General features: G+C 45.1%; 2 protein-coding genes across 2 annotated transcripts in view; both read left to right on the top strand.

The window, feature by feature from the left end:
• Positions 1-18,638, top strand: part of SYT14 (synaptotagmin 14) — a 169,142-nt gene extending 150,504 nt beyond the window's left edge. The window contains exons 8-9 of the mRNA XM_069768562.1: positions 13,514-13,570; positions 15,850-18,638. Coding sequence (XP_069624663.1) covers positions 13,514-13,570; positions 15,850-16,163 — 371 coding nt within the window. The 3' untranslated portion in view covers positions 16,164-18,638. The remainder of the gene's footprint in view (positions 1-13,513; positions 13,571-15,849) is intronic.
• The window catches only part of SERTAD4 (SERTA domain containing 4), a 371,017-nt gene that overhangs the window by 248,760 nt on the left and 95,815 nt on the right, over positions 1-26,442 (top strand). The window lies entirely within an intron of this gene.

The following is a 26,442-nucleotide window of genomic DNA, read 5'->3' as shown; positions in this document are numbered from 1 at the left end:
TATATATTATATTGTATATAGTATATTATATTATATATGCTATATAATATATTATATATACAGTCATGGCTGAAAGTGTTGACACCCTTGAAATTGTTCCAGAAAATGAAGTATTACTCCAAGACAATTACACGTTTTGCTTCTGTAACGGACTGGGTGGTGGATCCACTGTGCCGTGATCCTGGGAGAGCCTGGATGGGGCGTGACTAGGTGCTTCACTAAGTCCGACCTCGGATGCACTATAGCTGGCGATACCGCAGTCCGAGGAGGGACGAGGGAGACGGAACCAGGTGCAACACCAGGTCTGACCTCGGGTAGATGGCAGCTGACCTCCAAGGGACAGGACGCAGGAATGGCCAGGAATGGTAGATTTAGCAAGTACTGACAGGCACGGATGGTATAGTGACTGGCACAACGGACACAGGCATGCGGATACTGACGGGCACAACTGGTCCTGGAAGGTGGATGCAGGCAGGCACGGCTGATGTCCGGACAGACAGGCGGCCACGGCTGATAGCAAAGCGGGCACGGCTGGTAGGCAGGCGGGCATGGCTGAAGACAGGCAGGGGGGCACAGCTGATAGCCAGGCAGGCGATCTGACTTACAGGGAAGGCATACTGGGATACGAGCACTGGGACCTGAGAACTAGCAAGCATTTTAGAAACAAACTACAACATTGCACAGGCACCTCCATTCAAGTTTAGGTGCCTTAAGTAGTACTTGTCTCCCAGCCATTGACTGGGGATACTTTAGGAAGGCGCGCACAGTCCCTTTAAGAAGGAGAGCACACACAGTCGCGTGCCTTAAGCACAGTGCCTGGGGATCTGCACAATGTGCGCATACCCTGGACATTTACAGCAGGAGAGAAGGGTGGAAGTGCGGGACCGCGGCGGTGAGTGAGTCGGTGTCTCTGCCGGGGAATGGACGTAGAGTGCAGAGCGCTTTGTGTATATTGGAACAACACAAAAGAAACAGAAAAGACAAATAGAACATAATTTCACACACAACCCCAAAAACGAGCCAGATAAAATTGTTGGCACCCTCAACTTAATATTTGGTTGAACACCCTTTGGAATAAATAACTGCAATCAATCGCTTCCTATAACCATCAGCAAGCATTTTACAATTCTCAACTGGAATTTTGGAGCACTCTTCTTTTGCAGACTGCTCCAGGTCTCTCATATGTGAAGTTGCTTTCTCCCAACAGCAATTTTAAGAACTCTCCATAGGATTTCAATAGGATTTAGATCCGGACTCATTGCTGACCACTTCAGAACTCTCCAGCGCTTTGTTTCCATCCATTTCTGGGTGATTCTTGAAGTATGTTTGGGGTCATTGTCCTGCTGGAAGACCCATGACCTAGGACACAAACCCAGCTTTCTGACACTGGACATTATATTGCGAACCAAAATCCTTTGGTAATCTTCAGATTTTATGATGCCTTGCACACAGTAATGACACCCAGTGCCAGAGGCAGCAAATAACCCCAAAACATCTGTGAACCTCCAACATATTTGACTGTAGGTACTGTGTTCTTTTCTTTGTATGCCTCATTCTGTTTTTGGCAAACAGTACAATGATGTTCTTAACGAAAAAGCTCTATCTTAGTCTCATCTGTACACAATACGCTTTCCCAGAAGGATTTTGGCTTACTCATGTACATTTTAACAAACTGCAGTCTAACTTTTTTACTTCTGTGTCAATGATGCACGCTGAGCCTGCAGGACAGCTTGAATTTCTTTGAAACTTGATTGGGGCGGCTTATCCACCATCCGGGCTATCCTGCGTTGCAACCTTTCATCAATTTTTCTCCGCTGTCCACGGAGATTAGCTACAGTGCCATGGGTTGTAAACGTCTTGATTGTGTTGTACAATATGGACAAAGGAACATCAAGATCTCTGGAGATGGACTTGTAACCTTGAGATTGTTGATATTGTACAACAATTTAGGTTCTCAAGCCCTCAGACAGTTTTTTTCTCCTCTTTCTGTCCTCAGTGTTTAGTGTGAGACACACAATGTAAAGGCTGAGTCAACTTCTCCCCTTTTTATCTGGTTTCAGGCGTGATTTTCATATTGCCCACACCTGTTACTTGCCACAGGTGAGTTTCAATGAGCATCATATGCTTGTAACAAAGTAGTTTACCCACATTTTTGTTAAGGTGCCAACAATTTTTTCTGGCTCATTTTTGTGGTTTTGTGTGAAATTACTGTATGTCCAGTATGTTGTTTTTTCTCGGTTTATTTTTGTTTTGCTCCAATACACAAAAAGGAAATAATAATACTCTATAATATAACGCTGGGAGCGTCACTCTGTCCGAAGCCTCTATAGACTGCGCAAGCGCAAGCGCCGGCGCAGTCTGGGCCTCACAGAGCGACGCTCACGGGAGATCGCGGTGTGCGTTCACATTGAACACACACCGCGATCTCCACCGCAGAAGCAGGGACCGCCAGGAGGGTGAGTATCGGCCATATTCACCTGTCCCCGTTCCATCGCTGAGCGGCGCCATCTTCCCGGTCTTCGGTCTGTGGCCTTCAGTTCAGAGGGCGCGATGACGCGCTTAATGCGCGCCGGCGCCGCCCTCTGACTGAACAGTCACAGCCAGGAGACCGGGAAGATGGCGGCGCGCAGCGATGGAACGCCGGACAGGTGAGTATAGTAAGTGCTGGGGGGCCTGAGCTGGCGGCGATACCGGCACCTGACCCCCACAGTGTGCCGGTGTCCCCGCCTGCTCAGGCCCCCCAGCACTCGGCGCCGAGCGGGTCAGAGGCAGTATGGGGACGCAGGATGGAGCAGCACATAAGGATGGGGACGCAGGATGCAGCAGCACATAAGGATGGGGACGCAGGATGGAGCAGCACATAAGGATGGGGACGCAGGATGGGAGCAGCACATAAGGATGGGGACACAGGATGGGGACGCAGGATGCAGCAGCACATAAGGATGGGGACGCAGGATGCAGCAGCACATAAGGATGGGGACGCAGGATGGAGCAGCACATCAAAATGGGGACACAGGATGGAGCAGCACATAAGGATGGGGACGCAGGATGCAGCAGCACATAAGGATGGGGACGCAGGATGGAGCAGCACATAAGGATGGGGACGCAGGATGGAGCAGCACATAAGGATGGGGACGCAGGATGCAGCAGCACATAAGGATGGGGACGCAGGATGGAGCAGCACATAAAAATGGGGACACAGGATGGAGCAGCACATAAGGATGGGGACGCAGGATGCAGCAGCACATAAGGATGGGGACGCAGGATGAAGCAGCACATAAAAATGGGGACACAGGATGGAGCAGCACATAAGGATGGGGACGCAGGATGCAGCAGCACATAAGGATGGGGACGCAGGATGCAGCAGCACATAAGGATGGGGACGCAGGATGGAGCAGCACATAAAAATGGGGACACAGGATGGAGCAGCACATAAGGATGGGGACGCAGGATGCAGCAGCACATAAGGATGGGGACGCAGGATGGAGCAGCACATAAAAATGGGGACACAGGATGGAGCAGCACATAAGGATGGGGACGCAGGATGCAGCAGCACATAAGGATGGGGACGCAGGATGGAGCAGCACATAAGGATGGGGACGCAGGATGCAGCAGCACATAAGGATGGGGACGCAGGATGGAGCAGCACATAACAGTATGGGGACGCAGGATGGAGCAGGACATAAGGATGGGGACGCAGGATGGAGCAGCACGTAAGGATGGGGACGCAGGATGGAGCAGCACATAAGGATGGGGACGCAGGATGGAGCAGCACATAAGGATGGGGACGCAGGATGCAGCAGCACATAAGGATGGGGACGCAGGATGCAGCAGCACATAAGGATGGGGACGCAGGATGCAGCAGCACATAAGGATGGGGACGCAGGATGCAGCAGCACATAAAGATGGGGACGCAGGATGCAGCAGCACATAAGGATGGGGACGCAGGATGCAGCAGCACATAAGGATGGGGACGCAGGATGCAGCAGCGCATGACAGGATGGGGACGCAGGATGCAGCAGCACATAAGGATGGGGACGCAGGATGCAGCAGCACATAAGGATGGGGACGCAGGATGGAGCAGCACATAAAAATGGGGACACAGGATGGAGCAGCACATAAGGATGGGGACGCAGGATGCAGCAGCACATAAGGATGGGGACGCAGGATGGAGCAGCACATAAGGATGGGGACGCAGGATGGAGCAGCACATAAGGATGGGGACGCAGGATGGAGCAGCACATAAGGATGGGGACGCAGGATGCAGCAGCACATAAGGATGGGGACGCAGGATGGAGCAGCACATAAGGATGGGGACGCAGGATGGAGCAGCACATAAGGATGGGGACGCAGGATGGAGCAGCACATAAGGATGGGGACGCAGGATGGAGCAGCACATAAGGATGGGGACGCAGGATGGAGCAGCACATAAGGATGGGGACGCAGGATGGAGCAGCACATAAGGATGGGGACGCAGGATGGAGCAGCACATAAGGATGGGGACGCAGGATGCAGCAGCACATAAGGATGGGGACGCAGGATGGAGCAGCACATAAAAATGGGGACACAGGATGGAGCAGCACATAAGGATGGGGACGCAGGATGCAGCAGCACATAAGGATGGGGACGCAGGATGGAGCAGCACATAAAAATGGGGACACAGGATGGAGCAGCACATAAGGATGGGGACGCAGGATGCAGCAGCACATAAGGATGGGGACGCAGGATGGAGCAGCACATAAGGATGGGGACGCAGGATGCAGCAGCACATAAGGATGGGGACGCAGGATGGAGCAGCACATAACAGTATGGGGACGCAGGATGGAGCAGGACATAAGGATGGGGACGCAGGATGGAGCAGCACATAAGGATGGGGACGCAGGATGGAGCAGCACATAAGGATGGGGACGCAGGATGGAGCAGCACATAAGGATGGGGACGCAGGATGCAGCAGCACATAAGGATGGGGACGCAGGATGCAGCAGCACATAAGGATGGGGACGCAGGATGCAGCAGCACATAAGGATGGGGACGCAGGAAGCAGCAGCACATAAGGATGGGGACGCAGGATGCAGCAGCACATAAGGATGGGGACGCAGGATGCAGCAGCACATAAGGATGGGGACGCAGGATGCAGCAGCGCATGACAGGATGGGGACGCAGGATGCAGCAGCGCATACGGATGGGGACGCAGGATGGAGCAGCACATAACAGTATGGGGACGCAGGATGGAGCAGGACATAAGGATGGGGACGCAGGATGGAGCAGCACGTAAGGATGGGGACGCAGGATGGAGCAGCACATAAGGATGGGGACGCAGGATGGAGCAGCACATAAGGATGGGGACGCAGGATGCAGCAGCACATAAGGATGGGGACGCAGGATGCAGCAGCACATAAGGATGGGGACGCAGGATGCAGCAGCACATAAGGATGGGGACGCAGGATGCAGCAGCACATAAAGATGGGGACGCAGGATGCAGCAGCACATAAGGATGGGGACGCAGGATGCAGCAGCACATAAGGATGGGGACGCAGGATGCAGCAGCGCATGACAGGATGGGGACGCAGGATGCAGCAGCACATAAGGATGGGGACGCAGGATGCAGCAGCACATAGGGATGGGGACGCAGGATGGAGCAGCACATAAAAATGGGGACACAGGATGGAGCAGCACATAAGGATGGGGACGCAGGATGCAGCAGCACATAAGGATGGGGACGCAGGATGGAGCAGCACATAAGGATGGGGACGCAGGATGGAGCAGCACATAAGGATGGGGACGCAGGATGGAGCAGCACATAAGGATGGGGACGCAGGATGCAGCAGCACATAAGGATGGGGACGCAGGATGGAGCAGCACATAAGGATGGGGACGCAGGATGGAGCAGCACATAAGGATGGGGACGCAGGATGGAGCAGCACATAAGGATGGGGACGCAGGATGGAGCAGCACATAAGGATGGGGACGCAGGATGGAGCAGCACATAAGGATGGGGACGCAGGATGGAGCAGCACATAAGGATGGGGACGCAGGATGGAGCAGCACATAAGGATGGGGACGCAGGATGCAGCAGCACATAAGGATGGGGACGCAGGATGGAGCAGCACATAAAAATGGGGACACAGGATGGAGCAGCACATAAGGATGGGGACGCAGGATGCAGCAGCACATAAGGATGGGGACGCAGGATGGAGCAGCACATAAAAATGGGGACACAGGATGGAGCAGCACATAAGGATGGGGACGCAGGATGGAGCAGCACATAAGGATGGGGACGCAGGATGGAGCAGCACATAAGGATGGGGACGCAGGATGCAGCAGCACATAAGGATGGGGACGCAGGATGGAGCAGCACATAACAGTATGGGGACGCAGGATGGAGCAGGACATAAGGATGGGGACGCAGGATGGAGCAGCACATAAGGATGGGGACGCAGGATGGAGCAGCACATAAGGATGGGGACGCAGGATGGAGCAGCACATAAGGATGGGGACGCAGGATGCAGCAGCACATAAGGATGGGGACGCAGGATGCAGCAGCACATAAGGATGGGGACGCAGGATGCAGCAGCACATAAGGATGGGGACGCAGGATGCAGCAGCACATAAGGATGGGGACGCAGGATGCAGCAGCGCATGACAGGATGGGGACGCAGGATGCAGCAGCACATAAGGATGGGGACGCAGGATGCAGCAGCGCATGACAGGATGGGGACGCATGATGGAGCAGCGCATGACAGGATGGGGACGCAGGATGGAGCAGCGCATCACAGGATGGGGACGCAGGATGGGAGCAGCGCATCACAGGATGGGAGCAGCGCATCACAGGATGGGGACGCAGAATGGGAGCAGCGCATGACAGGATGGGGACGCAGGATGGGAGCAGCGCATGACAGGAAAGGGAACGCAGGATGGAGCAGCGCATGACAGGATGGGGACGCAGGATGGAGCAGCACATGACAGGATGGGGACGCAGGATGGAGCAGCGCATGACAGGATGGGGACGCAGGATGGAGCAGCACATACCATGATGGAGACAATATACCAATATAAATGCTCGCCACCCGGGTGTAGAACGGGTTCAATAGCTAGTCTTTATATAGCGCCAGCATATTCCACAGCGCTTTACAGTTTATCAGTTTCAAACACAACAGTCATAGGTAACAATGTTAACAATACAGTAATAAAGCGAAATAAGACGACCCTGCTCGTGAGAGCTTACAATCTACAATAAGGTGGGGAGATACAAAGTACAGGTGTGTATTTACAATGATGTATTTACAATGATGGTCCAGCCATCTTCAGGGAGTGGGGGGTAGATGGAGATAGTGAATGGGCTACACACACACAAACATAAAATGAGTTTGATTAGGGAACGTGATAGGCCGCTTTGAACAAATGAGTTTTGAGCGAGCGCCTAAAGCTATGCAAGTTGTGGATGGTCCTAATTTCTTGGGGTAGAGCATTCCAGAGGATTGGCGCAGCACGGGAGAAGTCTTGGAGTCGGTAGTGGGAGGTACGGATTAGTGCAGAGGTTAGTCGAAAGTCATTTGCAGAGCGCAGAGGTCGGTTAGGCCGATAGACAGAAATGAGTGAGGATATGTATGGGGGTGCCGCACTGTGGAGAGCTTTGTGGGTGAGAACAAGTACTTTGAATTGTATCCTGTAATGAATGGGCAGCCAGTGTAACGACTGGCGAAGAGCGGACACGTCCGAGTAACGATTAGCCAGATGGACGACCCTGGCTGCTGCATTAAGGATGGACTGGAGAGGGGAAAGTCGAGTGAGGGGGAGGCCAATTAATAGAGCATTACAGTAGTCCAGATGGGAGTGGATCAGTGTTATGACCTGGTGGTCAGGACAATAATGGACCTGGTGGTTAAGAGCACACGGAATGACCTGATAGTTACTGATAATAAAGGACGAGCTCTGGGACGTGGGAACTCTGCTGACCGTAATCCCTAATCCTATCAAACACACTAGAAATAGCCGTGGATTGCGCCTAACGCTCCCTATGCAACTCGGCACAGCCTAAGGAACTAGCTAGCCCTGAAGATAGAAAAATAAAGCCTACCTTGCCTCAGAGAAATTCCCCAAAGGAAAAGGCAGCTCCCCACATATAATGACTGTGAGTAAAGATGAAAATACAAACACAGAGATGAAATAGATTTAGCAAAGTGAGGCCCGACTTACTGAACAGACCGAGGATAGGAAAGGTTACTTTGCGGTCAGCACAAAAACCTACAAAAAGACCACGCAGAGGGCGCAAAAAGACCCTCCGCACCGACTCACGGTGCGGAGGCGCTCCATCTGCGTCCCAGAGCTTCCAGCAAGCAAGACGACAATAAAAATAGCAAGCTGGACAGAAAAATAGCAAACCAAAGAAATACAAGCTGGAACTTAGCTTCTGCTGGGAAGACAGGTCACAAGAACGATCCAGGAGTTAACTAGACCAATACTGGAACATTGACAGGTGGCATGGAGCAAAGATCTAAGTGGAATTAAATAGAGCAGCAGCTAACGAATTAACCTCGTCACCTGTGGAAGGAAACTCAGAAACACCCACCAGAGGAAGTCCATGGACAGAACCAGCCGAAGTACCATTCATGACCACAGGAGGGAGCCCGACAACAGAATTCACAACAGATCAGGGCGACAGTGAGGGTTTTTGTTGTTTCCATGGTGAGAAAAGGGCGGATTCTAGAGATGTTCTTTAGGTGTAAGCGGCACGAGCGGGCAAGAGATTGTATGTGGGAGGTGAAGGCGAGATCGGAGTCAAACATAACACCCAGACAGCGCGCCTGCTGCCAGGGTGTTATTATAGTGCCACCCACGGAGAGGGAAATGTCAGATTTAGGGAGGTTAGTAGAAGGCGGGAGCAGAAGAAGTTCAGTTTTGGAGAGGTTGAGTTTCAGATAGAGTGCGGACATGATGTTGGAGACTGCGGACAGACAGTCAGTGGCATTCTGTAGTACAGCGGGGGTAAGGTCGGGATGACGTGTATAGTTGTGTGTCATCAGCATAAAGATGGTACTGAAAGCCAAACCTGCTGATGGTCTGTCCAATTGGGGCCGTGTAGAGGGAGAAGAGAAGGGGGCCAAGGACTGAGCCCTGAGGTACCCCCGACAGTGAGAGGAAGAGGAGATGAAGTGGAGCCAGAGAACAGAACACTGAAGGAGCGGTCAGAAAGATAGGAGGAGAACCAGGAGAGAGCAGTGTCTTTAATGCCTAGTGACTGGAGCCTAGCGAGTAGGAGAGGGTGGTCAACCGTGTCAAAAGCTGCAGAAAGATCGAGGAGAATAAGCAGAGAGTGGTCACCGTTACATTTTGTTGTCAGACGGTCATTGGTCACCTTGATGAGTGCAGTTTCTGTCGAATGTAGGGGGCGGAACCCGGACTGTGAAGGGTCTAGGAGGGAATGAGTGGAGAGGTAACGGGTAAGGCGGGAGTAGACTAGGCACTCCAGGAATTTTGAGATGAAGGGGAGATTGGAGACCGGTCTGTAGTTGTTTGTGCATGATGGGTCAAGGGTGGTTTTTTTTAGTAATGGAGTAATGATAGAGTGTTTGAAGGAGGAGGGAAAAATGCCAGAGGAAAGGGAGAGATTAAAAATTGTAGTTAGGTGAGTTGTGACGACTGGAGAGAGAGACTGGAGGAGGTGTGAGGGAATGGGGTCGGTGGTGCATGTAGTCGGACGAGAAGAGGAGAGGAGCTTGGAGACTTCTTCTTCTGTGATGGGATCGAATGTGGAGAGTGAGCCAGGGGAGATGCAGGGAGGAATGGGAGTCATTGCACTTGGTGTCTGGGAGCGGATTTCCTGACGGATATTGTCTATTTTCTCTATAAAGTGGGAGGCCAGGTCATCAGCACAAATGTCTGTGATAGGGTCTTGTGCTTTTGGCCTGAGGAGGGAGTGAAAGGTGTTAAAAAGATTTTTGGGATTGTTGGATTGTGAGGAGATCAGGGTGGTGTAGTAGGACTGTTTGGCGAGGTGAAGGGCAGAGTTATAGGTCCTTGACATAAATTTGAAGTGTATGAAGTCTTCTGGGGTGCGAGTTTTCCTCCATAAGCGTTCAGCACTCCTAGAGCATCGCTGGAGAAATCGGGTTTGCGATGTGAGCCAGGGCTGTTTCACTCTGTGTTTGGAGGTTCTGAGGGTGAGGGGAGCTACTTGGTCTAGGGTGCTTCTAAGAGTGTCGTTGTACTGATGTACAGCCAGATCAGGACAGGAAAAAGAAGAGATTGGGGACAGTGATGAGTGTAGGGAGTCTGAAAGTGTATGAGGGTTAATGGCTTGTAGATTTCTGAATGTGTGGTAGGTAGGAGAGTGCTGGGGTGGGCGAGGAATTGTGAGTGTGAAGGAGAGAATGTTGTGGTCAGAGAGAGGAAGTGGTGAGTAATCTAGGTAAGAGATTGAACAGAGCCGGACAAAGACCAGGTCCAGGGTGTTACCGTCTTTGTGTGTTTCAGAGGTTGAGAGCTGTGAGAGGCCTAGGGAAGTGGTTAGTGATAGAAGCTGGGATGCAGATGTGGACGTGGGGCTGTTAATGGGGATGTTGAAGTCTCCCAGGATAAGGGTTGGTAGTTCTGAGGACATGAAGTGTGGCAGCCAGGCTGAGAAGTGCTCCAGGAAGTGGGTGGGTGAGCCTGGGGGCCGGTATATGACCGCTACTCTGAGGGAGAGGGGACGGAAGAGCCTGATGGTGTGGACCTCAAAAGAAGGGAATGAAAGTGAGGGAACTGGGGGTATAACCTGGAACGTGCATTGGGGGGACAAGAGTATGCCGACTCCACCACCAGGTCTGTTTGTGAGTCTTGGGGAATGGGAGAATTGTAAGCCACCATGGGAAATGGCAGCAGGGGAGACCGTGTCAGAGTCCTGGATCCAGGTTTCAGTGAGGGCCAACAGATTCAGAGAGTTGTTCACAAAGTAGTTGTGCAGGAAAGGAAGCTTGTTACATACAGACCGTGGATTCCAAAGGGCACAATTGAAAAGGAGAGATGAGGGAGTGCAAGTAATATTAATAAGGTTAGTATGGTTTTGATATGAGGTAGGGTAGCGGTTGAGGTTGGGGGATGGGGGACCGGGGTTGGGGGATATGTCCCCCGAAATCAGTAGGAGTAACAAGATAAAAAGCAAGTAGTTTTTTGAAGTGTAATCGTGTATAAACGTGTATCACAAAACATGTGTAATTGCAATAATTTTCTGGGATAAATATTTCATTTTCTGGAAGAATTTCAAGGGTGCCAACACTTTCTGCCATGACGCTATATCATATATACTATATATGTTATATAAACTATATTTTATCTTTTTTAGTATTTTCTTTTTCTTTGTTAAATAAAAAAGAAAAAACAAATTCTTGGTCCTTTTATCTCCTTTTAGCCCAATCTTATTAACCCCATGTTGGGACTCCTTTAAGGCACTGTAATGTACCTGTAGTCAGTATCTGTGATCCTGCCCTGCTTCACTGTCTCATAAATTAAAAAAATAAATAAAAAAATAATAATAAAAAAATAATATATATGTTAATCGGACGCTTTGTAAAGACTAGAAATGTCTCAAATATGTTTGTAATCTGAATGCTTTTCCCACGAGAATGAAAAGCATTTCCCATATAAAAGCTCTTTAAATTATATCCGGGTTCTTTTATTAGTTTATAGGAAAATCTATAAAGCCAATTGAGGTGTCGGGGATAGTAGTTTACAAATTTGCCTAGGCTGTGTTAAGATTACTAGGCTGATTTGTTTTTTTAGGACATTAGAAAAGGAGCTTGCAATTACCAGACTTCAATATAGTGATAGTGGCCTCTTGATACACGGTAGATAAATGTTGGACGAAACTGCCAGTTTTGGTTAAGATGTATGGCGGCCTTCAACTGTTCCCCGATGGTAAACTCTTAATCTGGATTCACACATTGGTCCGAGGATGGACAACGATGCATGGACTGGCCGCCAGGTCTCCTGACCCAAACTTGGTACCATGATTTTCAGGCTGTTAAGCTCGGGCCCCGTCCATGAATCATGGCCCAATCCTTGTGTTCTCAAGGTAGATAATGCATGCACACTTGGTCGGATGTGGATGTGTATTTGGCCGGGGGGTTAGGAGAGATCACAAAACTGGCATAAAACGATTAAAAAAAAAGATGATAATCTCGTAATTAAAAAAATAACGGCACAAAATAATAATATAATATTAATAAAAATCAATGGATAACCCTTTGAATTATATGATAACGTTCACACAAAACCGTTATATCTCAATGTTCATTTTTAGCAAAAACATTGAAGGTTCACAACGTGATGTGTATGTAGCCCACGGGGTAACGCGGCATGACTTCGGCTTCATGCTGTGCTGTTAATGTGCAGCGCTGTGTAAGATCATAGTGCGGGTGCATTTTGATGTACAGACCAGCGATTCTCAACCTACAACCTCAAGTCTGTGATTGTACACCGCTACATCTACTAAGAGTCTAGGATTAACACGGTGCATGTATCCCTTAAAAACATCTTATATACTCCCCAGGGAACACATAAGACAGGTTGAGAATCAGTCGAGCGTTCCTGTGTTCTCTACGAGATACCCGCTGCTATAATCTTCTGCTTATCTCCACTCCAAACAAAGGATCGACCAATGGAATTCAGCAGGCCGGTTCCCTTTCCTCCTAACATGATCTGTCAGGGGAGAGTCGGGAGGCCCCCATACACATTATGAGGTCTGACAATCCTTCTCAAATTTGCCAAATTTTATCTAATATGTATGGAGGCATGTAAGTAATTTAGTTTTTTGTGATCGGTAGATTTCTGGTAAGTTCTTGGGCAACAGTAAATCTTTTTAATTATAAAAAAAAATTAAATTGTAGATTGCCCAAATATTATCTCCAGGGTTAGCTCTAACTCTCCATAATTATCAAGACATATCTATATATCTAAAGCCCCCATAGACATTAGATAAAAGTTGTCGAAAATGCCTAATTTTGGAAGACCTTGGTTCAGCAATGAATCATTCCCGATGGCTGACATTTGTCCTCTTCCATTGTTAAGGCCATAGTTTTCATAGTCATGTCAGCTTATGATGTACAACCTTTCGATGATCCTTAATATCAGTAGGGTGGTATAGGTGGTGACCATCTTTCATGTGTTCTTCTAGCAATGTTCCTACTTTAGAACCTGTCACTTTTCATCTAATGTCTGTGGACCTCTGTCTTTGTTCGTGTACACCCAATCCTAAAAATGTTTATGTGTGTCGTAGAAGATGTAACAACTACTTGGCTTCAATTATAATTCCAATGCTAATGCTAATGATGTCCCGAAAATGGTCTTCTACTTCTATTCTGTTCCTCTTCAAGTTACAAAAAATGTCTTCCTGTATACTCTTTCAAGGCCGAAGAAGTCATGTCATGGAAATGCATGACCTCTGGTACTGAAATGGTTGCGCTCTAACCTCTAACCCTCTCTCACCCAACTATTGTCATTATTTCTTTTTCTGCTCTCCACCCTCTGTTGTCAGATGGACTGTTCTGTTGTCTAAAACACTTGATAGGTGGACAGGTTTATATAATTCGAGGTGAGTTCCGTAGAGACTAGTAGCTTGGATGTTGTCTTTCTCATGCAGAGGAGAACTTGCAGTAAAGCTGTCCACCATATTGTTTCATTTTTGTATCTCTTATCTGTGGTTCACCGGATGGGATCGTAAATGGAACCGATCTCTGCTGATGGATGACGGTTTGCGGAATATACAGTGGAGACTAATCCAAATTGTAACACTGCATTGTAATGCTGGTGGATCATTGCTTGCACTGCCAGACCTGACCAGGTCAAAAGGATTCTCCCCCGACAGATGGTGTTGGGGAACATAAGGATCAGGCAATTTACATTTTTTGTTCTGCAGACAGATATGTCGAGTCTGGCTGGACTTATTCCACTCTCCCCAGAGAGTACACATGAATGATCATCCAACATTCATACATTCACCGATTGTATGGGGAAATCGGAAGAGATAGCTCTTGCTGAATGAATATTTGCCTGGTAGTTATCCATGTAAAGGTATATGGGCACCTTAAAAGGGATTTCTGCTTTTAGAAATCCCCGATGCAGTTTCACATCAACCACCGGTCCAGCGCTGAGTTTCCGCCACTGCTCCCGGAGAGTGAGCTCATCGGCTCTGCCCAAATAGATGGCACGAGCTGCTGATCTCACCGATTCACTGCACTGCAGACAATACCAGACACTGGGAACAGTGGTGGAGACTCAGCGCTGGAACCGGTGCAGATGAATTCTATACAGTTTGGGTTTTTTTTTAATACAAAGTGCCCCTGGGGACAGGGGATTGCTGAAGTCGGAAAACTCCTTTATGTCATGAATCAGCCAACGAACTGCAGCACTTTCTTCTTGGACCCATCCTACCCATATCAGACTAGATAGGCAACAAAGAACATAACCCGATGAATACAAGCCAATGACGGGTTAAAGTCTTCAGTGTTGAGATGCCAGTTGCATTTCAATAGAAGAGATGATTTGGAACGCATGTTGGGCCTCATAATTACATTGTGATAGAAAATACCGTGCCCATGTTGGGCATCTTTAGTGTAATATACCAGCATTTTAGTTTCCCTGGGTTAGTAGCTAGTTTGGATCAAGTGCCCATTGTTCCATCATCGTCATCATGTTCCCCTTACATAGTAATGCACGTCATAGGGGTTCAAGAGAGGCCTGGATGTCTTCCTGGAGCAGAACAATATTGTATCATACAATTATTAGGTTCTGTAGAAGGACGTAGATCTGGGGATTTATTATGATGGAATATAGGCTGAACTGGATGGACAAATGTCTTTTTTCGGCCTTACTATGTTACTATGTTACTATATGACTCCAGGTATTCCTTCCTTTTTGTAAACCTGACAATTGTACTGTACGGCGACATTTTGCATAATGGTTTGAAGAGAACACAACACAATGGAGTTAATGCCCTTCTCTGTTTTTAATGGGTTCATGCTGTTTGCCACCAAAATGACCGGATTTTCCAGAAGCCGCATATGAAACTATTATGCTGAAATTTTCTCCGTTAGCTTAACGAATTTTAGTGCATTATCCGCACTCAGATTGCAGACAAATGTAAAAAAAAAAAAATTGCAATCTGGATGCATTCAAGTGATGTTGTTGCTCCCGATCTGATGCTTTTAACTCAATCAGAACTAAAAAAAAAAAAAAGAAGGTCCGTCCGGCAATGCAGTGCAGTGTACCAGGGTGAGGAGACTCATCCTCATTGGGAAGGGTTAAAGCCCAGATCTGCGCGCTAAACCGCATCCATGCAGAGTGTTCCTAGTCAGTTCCCATGTTTGGCATCACATTCTCGGCTCTTCTGATGTCACCATTGCACTTCTCCTCCTTTACCCCCCACCCTCCTCCATCAATTGTTCTCATTCCCTCTGTTGATGTCTTTTTTATTCTTCCAAAAACTCAGTGGTATGCTTCAAGTGTTGTGGCTAGACGAAGCTTGCTCAGTGTTAGAAAATGCTATATTTTTTGGCTTAGTGCAATGATTAAGAATGCAAGAGGATTATGCGGTATACCGTATATATGCAAATGCAATAGTCTGAATCATCCCAAGCCAAGACTAATATTTGATTTTTGTATTTTTTTTTTGGCATTAAATATTTAACGCTTGGATTTTCCTATTGACATTTATGGAAAATCTTATTATAGAGCTGAATAAATTGCATTTGATGCCGGATGACTGGTATACTCCATATCCTTCTCCTACCACTAATACATTGACTGATTAATGTGTCCCGGTAGTATCAGCATGCCCGCTATGATTTCTAACCATCTCATTCATTTTTATAGATACCTATGTAAAGTTAACTCTGCTGAACTCCATGGGTCAGGAAATGTCAAAATGTAAGACATCCATCCGACGAGGTCAGCCGAACCCCCTGTACAAGGAAACCTTCATTTTCCAAGTGGCTCTCTTTCAACTATCTGATGTTACTCTCATATTGTCCGTTTATAACAAGCGCAGCATGAAGCGCAAGGAGATGATAGGCTGGATATCCTTAGGTCTGAACAGCTCGGGCGATGAAGAGCTTAATCATTGGACTGAAATGAAAGAGTCAAAAGGACAGCAAGTATGTAGATGGCATACGCTGCTGGAATCGTAATTGCCATCGGTAGGTCTCTCGTGACTCAAGAGAGCTCATCTGCTCTTTGAAAGGACGGGATGTAATTTAGCCACCTGCATATGATTGCTCCTCGTAGGTAATGGCTTTGACATGCCGTGGAAAGCTCAGTACACACCAGAGATGAGGTTTTCATGCCGCAGTGTGTATTCCTGTGCATCTGAGCGGAGACGGGCAAAGGACGTGAGCAACATGAAGCTGGATTTCTAGATAATATTCCGACGACTTCTTAGGTGCTTTTTTCTTATTTTGTCTTGACGAAAAACTGTTTTGTACAATGGTCTCACCAATTAACCTGCTACTTTTTGGTTCGTTCATAGAACAAAGTAGGGTAAAAACCTTTGGTTCAGTCTTTTTATGTCTCCTTTTTTCCCCGCAATCAAATCTAACCCACCAGCTGTTATTGCAGGAAACGAGGTCTCCCGTGGTGCCCACTGTCTCGTTGGCTATATACAGTATTGTGGGAAATGTGGTTTGATGATAGATAACTCTGGTGGTGCAAAAAGTACTTTTGTTGTCCAGCAGGTTTGGGCAGCTGGTAAGTAAAGTTGGCAAGTTCTCTTTTGAGTTTATGTCCAGTCCTTCAAGGAGGTCAACTGGACTCCATCTACTGTACTTTGGCCATGATTTACGTTTACTTGCCCGTGATTAAGTGTAATTAAGTACCACTGGGTTAAGGGCTTGTGTCCTACAAAAAGCTAAATGGTCATACAGTGAGGCAAAATCCAATGGCAGTACGTAATTTTGTTAACTGGGGCAAGAGGTTAGAAGATGAAACTGGTCTTCAAGTTACAACCAAACTCTATGGTGTAAGCAGGACATATACTTTATTGATGTCCTGCGGCCTGTTGATGTTGGTAGGGTGCTTGCCTATGTACGGACAGCCTACATCTGGAGTATGGGTTATTGTCTTGGATATTACTCCAAGTGGCTTGGACTTACATAAAATAATTATTTCTTGCCATCTGGAGCCGGTGATTAAAGGGTTATTGTTATGTTCTTTAATGAGTAAAACTGCAAAGTGATTGAAAAAAAGGAAACTTTTCAATATACTCGTTATTGAAAATGCACTCTTTTCTCAAGAAATAAGTGATTTTTAATTTTACTGTGTATCACATATTGCCTAGGTTACCGTTCAACGCTGCAGTCTAGCAGTGGTGGCCAGACATACTCAGTGCTTACGAGCTCTTCCCAATAGAGCTTGTAAGCACTGCTCTGAAGCTGGCCAGATCGCCAGAGCACTTTGTTACATCCTGATCCTGCCATCTTCACTCAAGCCATGCTCCTCCAATGTTGCAGAGGCAACCAATTGGAGAGCACACAGGGTCGTCGGTGCGATGATGATCAATAGTCCGAACTGTGATGCAAGCAGGAGCACATCAGCTCGCAGCAAGCAGTAAAGTGGGAGGCAGGGGAGCAGTGCCCTCCAACGACCCCTCTCAGTGAGAATTCGTAGGAGTATATGTCTACCTACTCTTGCGCACTCCAAGAAATGGTCAGCCTAGGCTGTTATTATTGTAGACCCGTTAATGGTGGTAAGTTAGAGGTGTAGAGCAGATTACAAGTCTCAAAATACAATTCCACGTTTGCCCTAATTTTCATGGGATATGAAAACCTATATGAAATATAAAGCACAAATAACAAACAAATATCTACATGAAACCATAAAAGCAGTCTTCTGAAATTAATTTAAAAGAAAACAAAGAGCCCATAAGATGTAGAAGGTAGGTAATGGTAATAGTAAAAGGATTACTTAGATCGAAAAACCCTTCTCTTATTGGATTGGCCAAGAAGCTACTCATGGGCGGTCTTTCTTATGGGAACTCCCCTGAGCAGCTGTTTTCTGCCGAACCGGCTCTAAAGGAGATAACCATGACATGATGGTCATTTTATGAAATCCATAGGCATCCACACAAGATGGTTTACAATAAATATCCATTGCTGGGAGCTGTGCTGGATGTGGCTCTTGGTTCTAGTTACGGTAATAAAGAAAAATTCTGTTCAAGGGGTCACCAGACCATGTTAGATAGTAGGATTTTTAAAAAGGGAATTTAAAATGGATATTCCCTCAAAGTAAGGGCAGTCAAGAAAGAAAAATCAAATACCACAGAAAAATCACCAGCAATGATGGCTTTAAGGTGTTCTTGTTGAAGTTGGGGAACAACTCCTGCATGTTTGTGACTTGGTGTACTATATGTTGTTTGTAAACCTGAGATTGTTAACAAAAAGCTTGATCTGATGAAAGTTTATATTATAGGTTGTCCTGTAAATCATTCTGTAAAGGCAGCCATTTTGAATCCTATCACAAGTCACAAAATGGTTGTCTCAGACATGGATCTAATCAAATTTTTTTTTATAACAGTCTCTTTGTCGTTTTTGTACAATGCTTAGACATTTACACATTATGTTTGCTACCTAAGCCGAATATCCAGCCTATTGTGAATGTACAGTGACGAGAAAAAAGCTGAATAATATAGAAAGAAGGAGATTATATACAAAGGCAATGACAGATAATTGTTATGTTTTGTGTTATATCTTAGTTTATTTTGGAAGATGAGGATTTGTAGCCTTGTTAAGATATTTTATGAACTGAAAGGGGAATCTGGGACTTTGATTTGTTTTTGGCGGCCTAGCTTTCCTCTCAACAAACCAAACTAATGAATTAATTGACTAGGACAGTGACCTCGCTCATTGTTTAACGGGTGTAACTGAAAGATGAAGATGGCCTGATAGATTGTCTATTTACCATCCACAGTTAACCTCACCTAGAAGCAGAAGCGGAATGAGCCAATATCAGTCTAAGGAGTCACATTAATTAAACAAGGGGTACAGAGGGTCACAGCCTTTTACCTACTCCAGGCACCAATTTGTCTGACAGCCGCCCTGCTCATCTCTAATATTTTAGATTTATGGCAGAGTTGGGTTTAAATTTCTGTGAGAGAATGTCAATGTACAGGTTGGCTAGCCTCGAAAAATCTAACTCAAAAAGTTGTGTAGCCCTAGCCTTTTCCAAACTATCTTTGGAGGCTTTTTTTGCCATATGTCCATTTACGTTAGGCCTAAACTTCTCACCTGAAAGCACATATTGGTATATTCATGTACTTCAGAAGTCATTTCACTACATTTTGATTTTCACATATTGAATGTATTCGTTCCAAGCAATGCAAAATGGCACAAGGCCATTGCCTATTTATAGAATATATGGTACTGTTTTTCCAAATTACTGGAAGGTGCATTTGTATTAGTGTTCACATACTCGTATGTGACAACTTTTGGCCATTAAGATATGGATGACTAAAAATAGTTTGAGTGAAAGTTAAGCTGGCAAAAACGCATGAGATTTCTATTGGCCAAAGGTTCAGTACACAGTTATCTCTCCTGACTCCACCATACACATGAGCGCTCATGTGTGTCTTCAACAGGGAAAGTAGAGAAAGCCTCTCTGTGGAGAAAACAAAAGGATCAAATGTGGAAATTCCAACTGTCCAGTCTCTCTCTCCTCTGACATCTGTTGGAAGAGAATTGTTAAGCCCCGATAGACATGAGATAGCTTAGTCCATCCCACCAAATTTGGTAGGTCTGGCCAACTTTTGACTTTTGTGCATGACCTTGAAAATTTATGTTGCGTGTATGGAAGCCCTTAAATTTTATCTACTCATATAGAGAGTTTAGCAAAGATCTTTCCTTATTTTGGATCTTGTGCCTCATGGGATGATGCCATAGTTCTTTCCATATTAGTAGATAAATACATATATCCGTCTGTTTAAGTCAAAAAGGGCCAAAAAGGGTGTATTTCAATTTACAGACGAGTGGATAGATGATAATACTCAATGTAGTCACATAATGTAGGGGAGAAGGTTGATAAATCTCAGTTATCTTTGTTGCTTAGGATTCCCAGTAAGTAAGTTGTCAGGGATGGGAGATTTGGCTTACAAATACGGATGTAAAATACTGACCAAATACTCAATGTATGAACGTGGCCTAAGTCTAAAAGTATCAATACACCTTTGTTAGGTGTTGGTCCAATACACATTTATCTGACAGCCCCGCTCTTCCCTGGTCTCGCCTAACCTTGCATATGTTCTCAATGGGGAGAAGGAAAGTAGGCCATTGCTAGAAACCTCTGATGGCGGTTTAGCTCTTATGACAACAAAAGGATTGGGTTAGAGTAGAGAAAAAAGACCTCGCGTGACATCATGGGGTCAAGTAAATGTCAGAGTCACCGAGGATGCCAGGCGCAAAAGGGAAGTCTGTTCTGATCCGGATGTCATAGAGGACAGGAGTAGACCCTGGACCGGAGCAGCACAAATCTTTTTTCTCAACTCTAGTTGGGGGTGTTGAAATACAAATACTGATTCCACTTTCATCCAACATCTGTAGGATGCTGAGCGTCAAGATACTCTCATAGAAATTAGATGGTTGGCTGATCCCACCAATATCATGGAGTTTAGTCAATTTTAATTCATATGGGGGTCTTAAGAATGAATGGGCTGAAGCATTGTCTAAGCTCAGTGGCTTCTTTAGCGTGTTTTCAAACCCACCAATGACAAATAGGCTTGTATTACAATTCCCTGCACAGCGAGTGGACAGTAGCACTGCTGCACAGGAGGAAAAATGGTCAAAAATATCAATGAACAGAGGCCAACAAGTGAGAGCATCAGAGTGAAGAATCCCAGTACAATAAATGGAAACATTAACAAAATAACTGACTCGGTTAGACCCCCCTCCCCCCCCCCATAATGTCCAAAGCCATAGAAAATCTAAGATTTCGAGGCACCAGAGAAAAAGGGGACAAAAAATAACCTTTATTCCATTATTCCATCCTTGAAAATCACAAGGTGAAATACAATTTGAGTAGACTAGTGACGCAACATTTCGACCCAAAAGGGCCTTTTCCAAGCCAGAAATACAATAAATATTACATCTGTAATTTTTATTGTACTTCTGGCTTGGAAAAGGCCTTTTTGGGCCAAAACGTTGCTTCACACGTCTACCTCAATTGTATTTCACCTTGTGGTTTTTAAGGATGGAATAATGGAATTAAGGTTATGTTTTGTCCCCGGTTTGTCTGGTGTCTCGGAAACTTGGATTTTCTATCTCTTTGTTATTCCGTTCTGATATTGGTAGAGAAAACAGAGGATATTCAAGATGCAACTCTGACCATGCAGATTATTATTTGTATTATTTAACAGGCTCGATCTCAAGCCACGGTGACTTGATGGAGGAACGATCTGTGGGTAGGTTGACCTTGAGCATGCCTAGCGAGTAGTGAGGTCCACGAGGATCTTCTCCACCATTTTCTTGATTGTATCAAGCCATCGGGTTAGCAACAATAAAGTGATAGCGCTACTTTAAGATGCCGAAGAAAAACAGGAACCTGAGAACTCTCGATATATTATCCTACACTGTCTCCATAACTTTTGGTGCCTTTAAACACAAGGTGAAAGTCGTGAAAAATACTTCGGGCCTCGTTAATAAAAAACGAGGATGCCCTAGCACATGGATGTATTTGTAATGCTAGCATGGCTACGAGATTTTAGGAGATTAGACTTATTTTATTATTATAATTTTGCTTTTTATTCAATTTCCAAGATGCGTGGAGTATAATGCGACATGAATTACGTGTTTTTACATTCATACTATACAAAGCAGCCATTACAATTATTACATCTATTTTTTTTCTGTATTCTCGTTTAATGAACACAAATCGTCATAGCAGTACAACTAGAGATAATTAGAGACATTAAAATCATAAAATATGCAATAACTTAATCCTATTACTGTTTACTAAGATGTCACCGCTACATAGATGATATCTCTTACAAAAAAAAAATTATGCAGTAAAACTAAAGGATGTAGTGACAAAGTGGAAGGAAGAATTCATGGATTCCTCTGGGGTTGATGAATGTATAGAAGACACGACCAGTTAGACGACACTAAGTTTAAAGGAGTATAAGCATCTCGTGGTTCCAATCTCTGGGACCTCCTCCGATAATGAGAATAAAGGGACCCACGCTGGAGGGTAGTTGTCTACAAATTTTAATGGAAAAAACAAAAGTGTCAATAAAGGAAAAAATTATATATTGCGTTAAAAGGGGATTTAAAAAAAAACAATTAGCCGAGAGAAGAGATTGTGTTAAAATAATAAAACCCACCAATCCCATCTGGGAACACCCCCCATCCATCAACCCAGTAACAACCCATTTTTCCAATTTTTGCCATTTTATGAGCACCAAAATTTGCTGGGGTTATGCATGAAAATTCAGGAGTGTTCCGACAAATTCAGGACAGTTGGCAGGTATGTCCGGCTGCTAGATGTCACGTGATCATTCACATGACTGCTGCAGCTAATCACTGTCTTCAGCAGTTATGACTCTCCACCCCTAAGGCCAGTGATTTGCTGCAGAAGCAAATGTAAATTTTGGACATGAATTCATGGCTGCAGGCGTCACCGGAGAACCAGCATTGTACTGATTAGATTAGTGGTGCTTGTTTTCTGTTCTACACCAATTTTTTAACAACTCCTGACAACCCCTTTAAGAAGGATATGTACGTTTTCTTGAAATGTGGTTGGACTTCACTAATGCTCTGAACCCTTGTGAAAAAATGCAGACAGATAAGTACATGTGAATGTAGCCTAACAGTGACTCCATTGCAGGACACTGAACATCGGGAACTGGGTTCAGTAGTTCAGCATACATGGAGTTAAAAACTACAAGTGTCTTACCGCATATGTTTACAATTTTTACTAAACTTAACTATACCCCAGTGTTTGAGATTGTCTGGCAATTTGCGTCTTTTTAGCTATTTCAAAGGCAGCACTTAAGAAAAGAACTGTAAGGAAGTTGTAGTATAGGAAGATGCGTAATTATAATGGTTCTATGTACAAGGAGGCAACACTTAGACTAGTTAATAGGCACATACATAACATTTCATGCTTTAGAAAGACATCCAATCTTATAGGGTAATTCATAGTTTCACCTTTAAACATTATTTTTTCGCTTTACCATCTGGAGATAATCGACGTAGAACATTGAACAAGTTTCTAGATAATTTGCTTTACTTATTTTGACTGTAATCTTGGGTTACATCTTGGCTTAAAGGGTAAAGAAAAAAAAACTTGTACAGCTCCAAAGTTTTTTTTTATTGCACCCCCTATTAGGTATTGTTAATGTGTATATATAGTGTGTGTTATAATACTTACTCATTGCTGTCTTCTGCCGTTTGCAGCGCTGCTCCACTCCCCTCCTGCATCTTGTGACCGCAGTTCTTACTGGTCCTCTCACATAGTGGAACATTACTTCCTTTCTTACACTAAATCTGTGAAAGTTTTATTCCGAGTCTCGTAGACTTACATTGAGAAAGTAAGTTCTGGTCCACGCAGAAGACTGGTAACAACTGCAGGAGAGGAGCGGAGCAGCGCTGGAAACGGCAGAATGCAGCTATAGGTAAGTATTTTAATGCATACACTAAATATACATTACTGATGGCTAACGGAGGGGGCAATAAAACAAAATACTGGGGTGGTCCTGTAAGTTTTTTTTCGGATAGAATTTAAGGGATATTCCGGTATACTGCATAGGTGAGTACACATGCTCGACTGCCGCTCCGTTAATTTTCTATGGGACTGCTGGAGATAGGCAATTGCAGGGCATAGATGATAACTTTATGTTAATGGGATACCCTTTTAGATTCTATTTTTTGATGCCTAAAATGAAAGAAAATAAATAAATTAGCATTGTGAGCACAATTTGTTTGCTTGCAGTAGTACCAATCAAGTGATTTGCAGCGAGAGACTCGAGTTCAGTAACATCTCATGAATCAATGAACGTCGTAGTCATTTAGACATACAAGCTTCCATTTTACTTGTGGATTTGGTGAGTCAAATTATTTACAAGAAGCGTAAAGGGGAATGTCTGGTATTAGGAACAAAAAGTGTATTTTTCCAGAAATATTGCTAACTGGTTCCTAGGCTGTGTCTGGTGTCTCATCTCATCCTCACTCAAATAAATGGGGATCAATTTCCAATACCAGAAACAATCCATGGACAAGAGTGAAAGAAATAGACCTTTTCTCTAAATCCAGACAACCCCTGTAAAGTCAAATTTCCATCCAGAATTGAAAGTTCCTTTTAAAGAGAATCGGTCACTTGCCATAAACATGTAATTTCTTTTTTTACCTGGCTTAAATGCCGCTGTTCTCCTGAATCTGGAGTTGTTTTTCTTTCATTCCTGCTCCTTTCCATTCCTAAGATATGGCTCCCTATTTCCTGTATATAAATCTAGTCTTTGTCATGATCCAGACTGGGGTTTGTTTCTTGCTATTCTCTCCCCGGTCTGGTCATGTGGGGTTAACTTCCTTTGCCTCATTTCGGGATCTGTTTTGCTATTTTAGTCCATGGCCTTTTGCAGGCAGCGTCAACTATAATACTTGCCCCGGCTTGAGCGGCTGACCCCATTACACCCAGATTTGTCCTCTGCCCGTTTACCCAGGACCCTTGTCTTCCCATTCCTGCTTCCCCGCTCGTCTTGCTGTGTGCTTCCCGTGCTTTGACCTTGGTATCTGACCCGGCTTGTCCTCTGACCTGTTTCTCTGTCTTATGTCTCTGGCATCTCTGCTCCCATCTGGCTCCGACTTCTTTGGCTTGAATCTGACCACATGTACTGCTGTTTCCCCTGGTAATGGGTTTCCTGTCCGTTGCTGACCCGGCTTGTCTGACCTCTTTCGCCACCTGGTGGCACCTGCGCTGCCGCACTTTAGCGTTTCACCGTGAGTGCTACCTATCCTCCCTCTCCAGCATCCCCTGGGATAGGACGCACAATACTGTGCTGCATTACAGTCTTGTTAGTTAAGTGGGTGTCGTCATCAACTTGTCACCATGGGAGTTCTTTTTAGGGCTACGCCCATTTGATCAACAAGTCTAGATTAATATGCAAGGAAGAAGAGGCCATATCTCAGGAACGGAGAGGATCAAGAAGAAAAGAAACATGACTCCAGATTCAGGAAAACAGGTAAAAACTTTACATATTTATGGCACATGACAACTGCTCTTTAAGTCTAAAATTATGATACTTTACATCTTCGCAAACTTTTGCGAAACCGGAACCATCGGTTTAGAAAATGCTGTCTTTGCTGGCTAATGTGTAGGGCGAGTAAGGTCCGGCCATATTGACCAACATAATGGTACTGGACGGATTTGCCGCCAATTTGCAAATTTAGGTCAGGCAAAAAAATTCTAAATACCTCTATTTTTGTGGGAAACCCAATGAATAATGTGTTTTATGAATTATTCTATTAATGATATGACCCTCCCTGTGTTTTTCGAAGGCACTTATTTCTATACATGAGCCTCCTATGCACGATCCAGACTCATTAAAGTTTTCTGCAAATCATTCCAAAGACTAAACCTCGAACACTGCCAAGAAAGAGGAATGATGGACGTCATAGGGTGGGGAGGAGGAAGGGAATAAGACTTCATTATCTTCAATGGGGTTCACTTTTTAAAAAAAACAAACGAGCGAGATACAAAATCTCAATATTTAGCTGGGGAGAGCGAGAAGAATGTGTGCAAATATTATCTACACCGTGTAGGAGTGAATGTACGTTTAATAATTTTCTAACTTCAGACTTTTCTCTCTTCTTTTTCTGTGGAAAGCGAGGAAGTTTTCTATTGTATTATTTCTATTAAGAAAACCTTGTTAAATGTTCATGTCCATTAACGACGTACAATGATGCATCGCATCCCCTCCGATTTCTGTTGATTGTATACCGCACATTGGAAACGCTATAGTTTGGCTTTCTGAAATCTCATTATTGAAGCTGTAATATTTGATACAAGAATATTTGAACACGATTTGCTTTAATAAACTCAATTTTTAGTCATTGAGCAAAACGATGTCGGGTCATTTATTTGTTCTCGAAGTTAACGAGTGGACTGAATTGTCTATGATGCTGTGAATCTGACTTGACAGGTAGATTAATTAGTAGGGAAAATAGATAATAATTGCGCTATAGACTGCAGATAAATAGTGCACAATAGGAAAGCCAAAAAACGGAAACCAGCTAAATATTTTTGGCTGACCCTTGTGGTCCTGTTGTTGCAAGCCTTTATTTGAAGATATCCCTCTCTTTTTGGGGTTCTCATCTTTGATCTCCCTCGTCTAAGTGAAGCTACATCATATATACTCCTAAGAAAAAAAATGTTCCACCATCTTGAAGCGCCATATTTATTTTTGTAGCAGTCTGTTCTTCTTTCCTTTTT

Source organism: Ranitomeya imitator, chromosome 5 (genome assembly GCF_032444005.1).
Source record: "Ranitomeya imitator isolate aRanImi1 chromosome 5, aRanImi1.pri, whole genome shotgun sequence".
NCBI lineage: Eukaryota > Metazoa > Chordata > Amphibia > Anura > Dendrobatidae > Ranitomeya > Ranitomeya imitator.
This window is presented reverse-complemented; position numbering and strand designations above follow the sequence as displayed.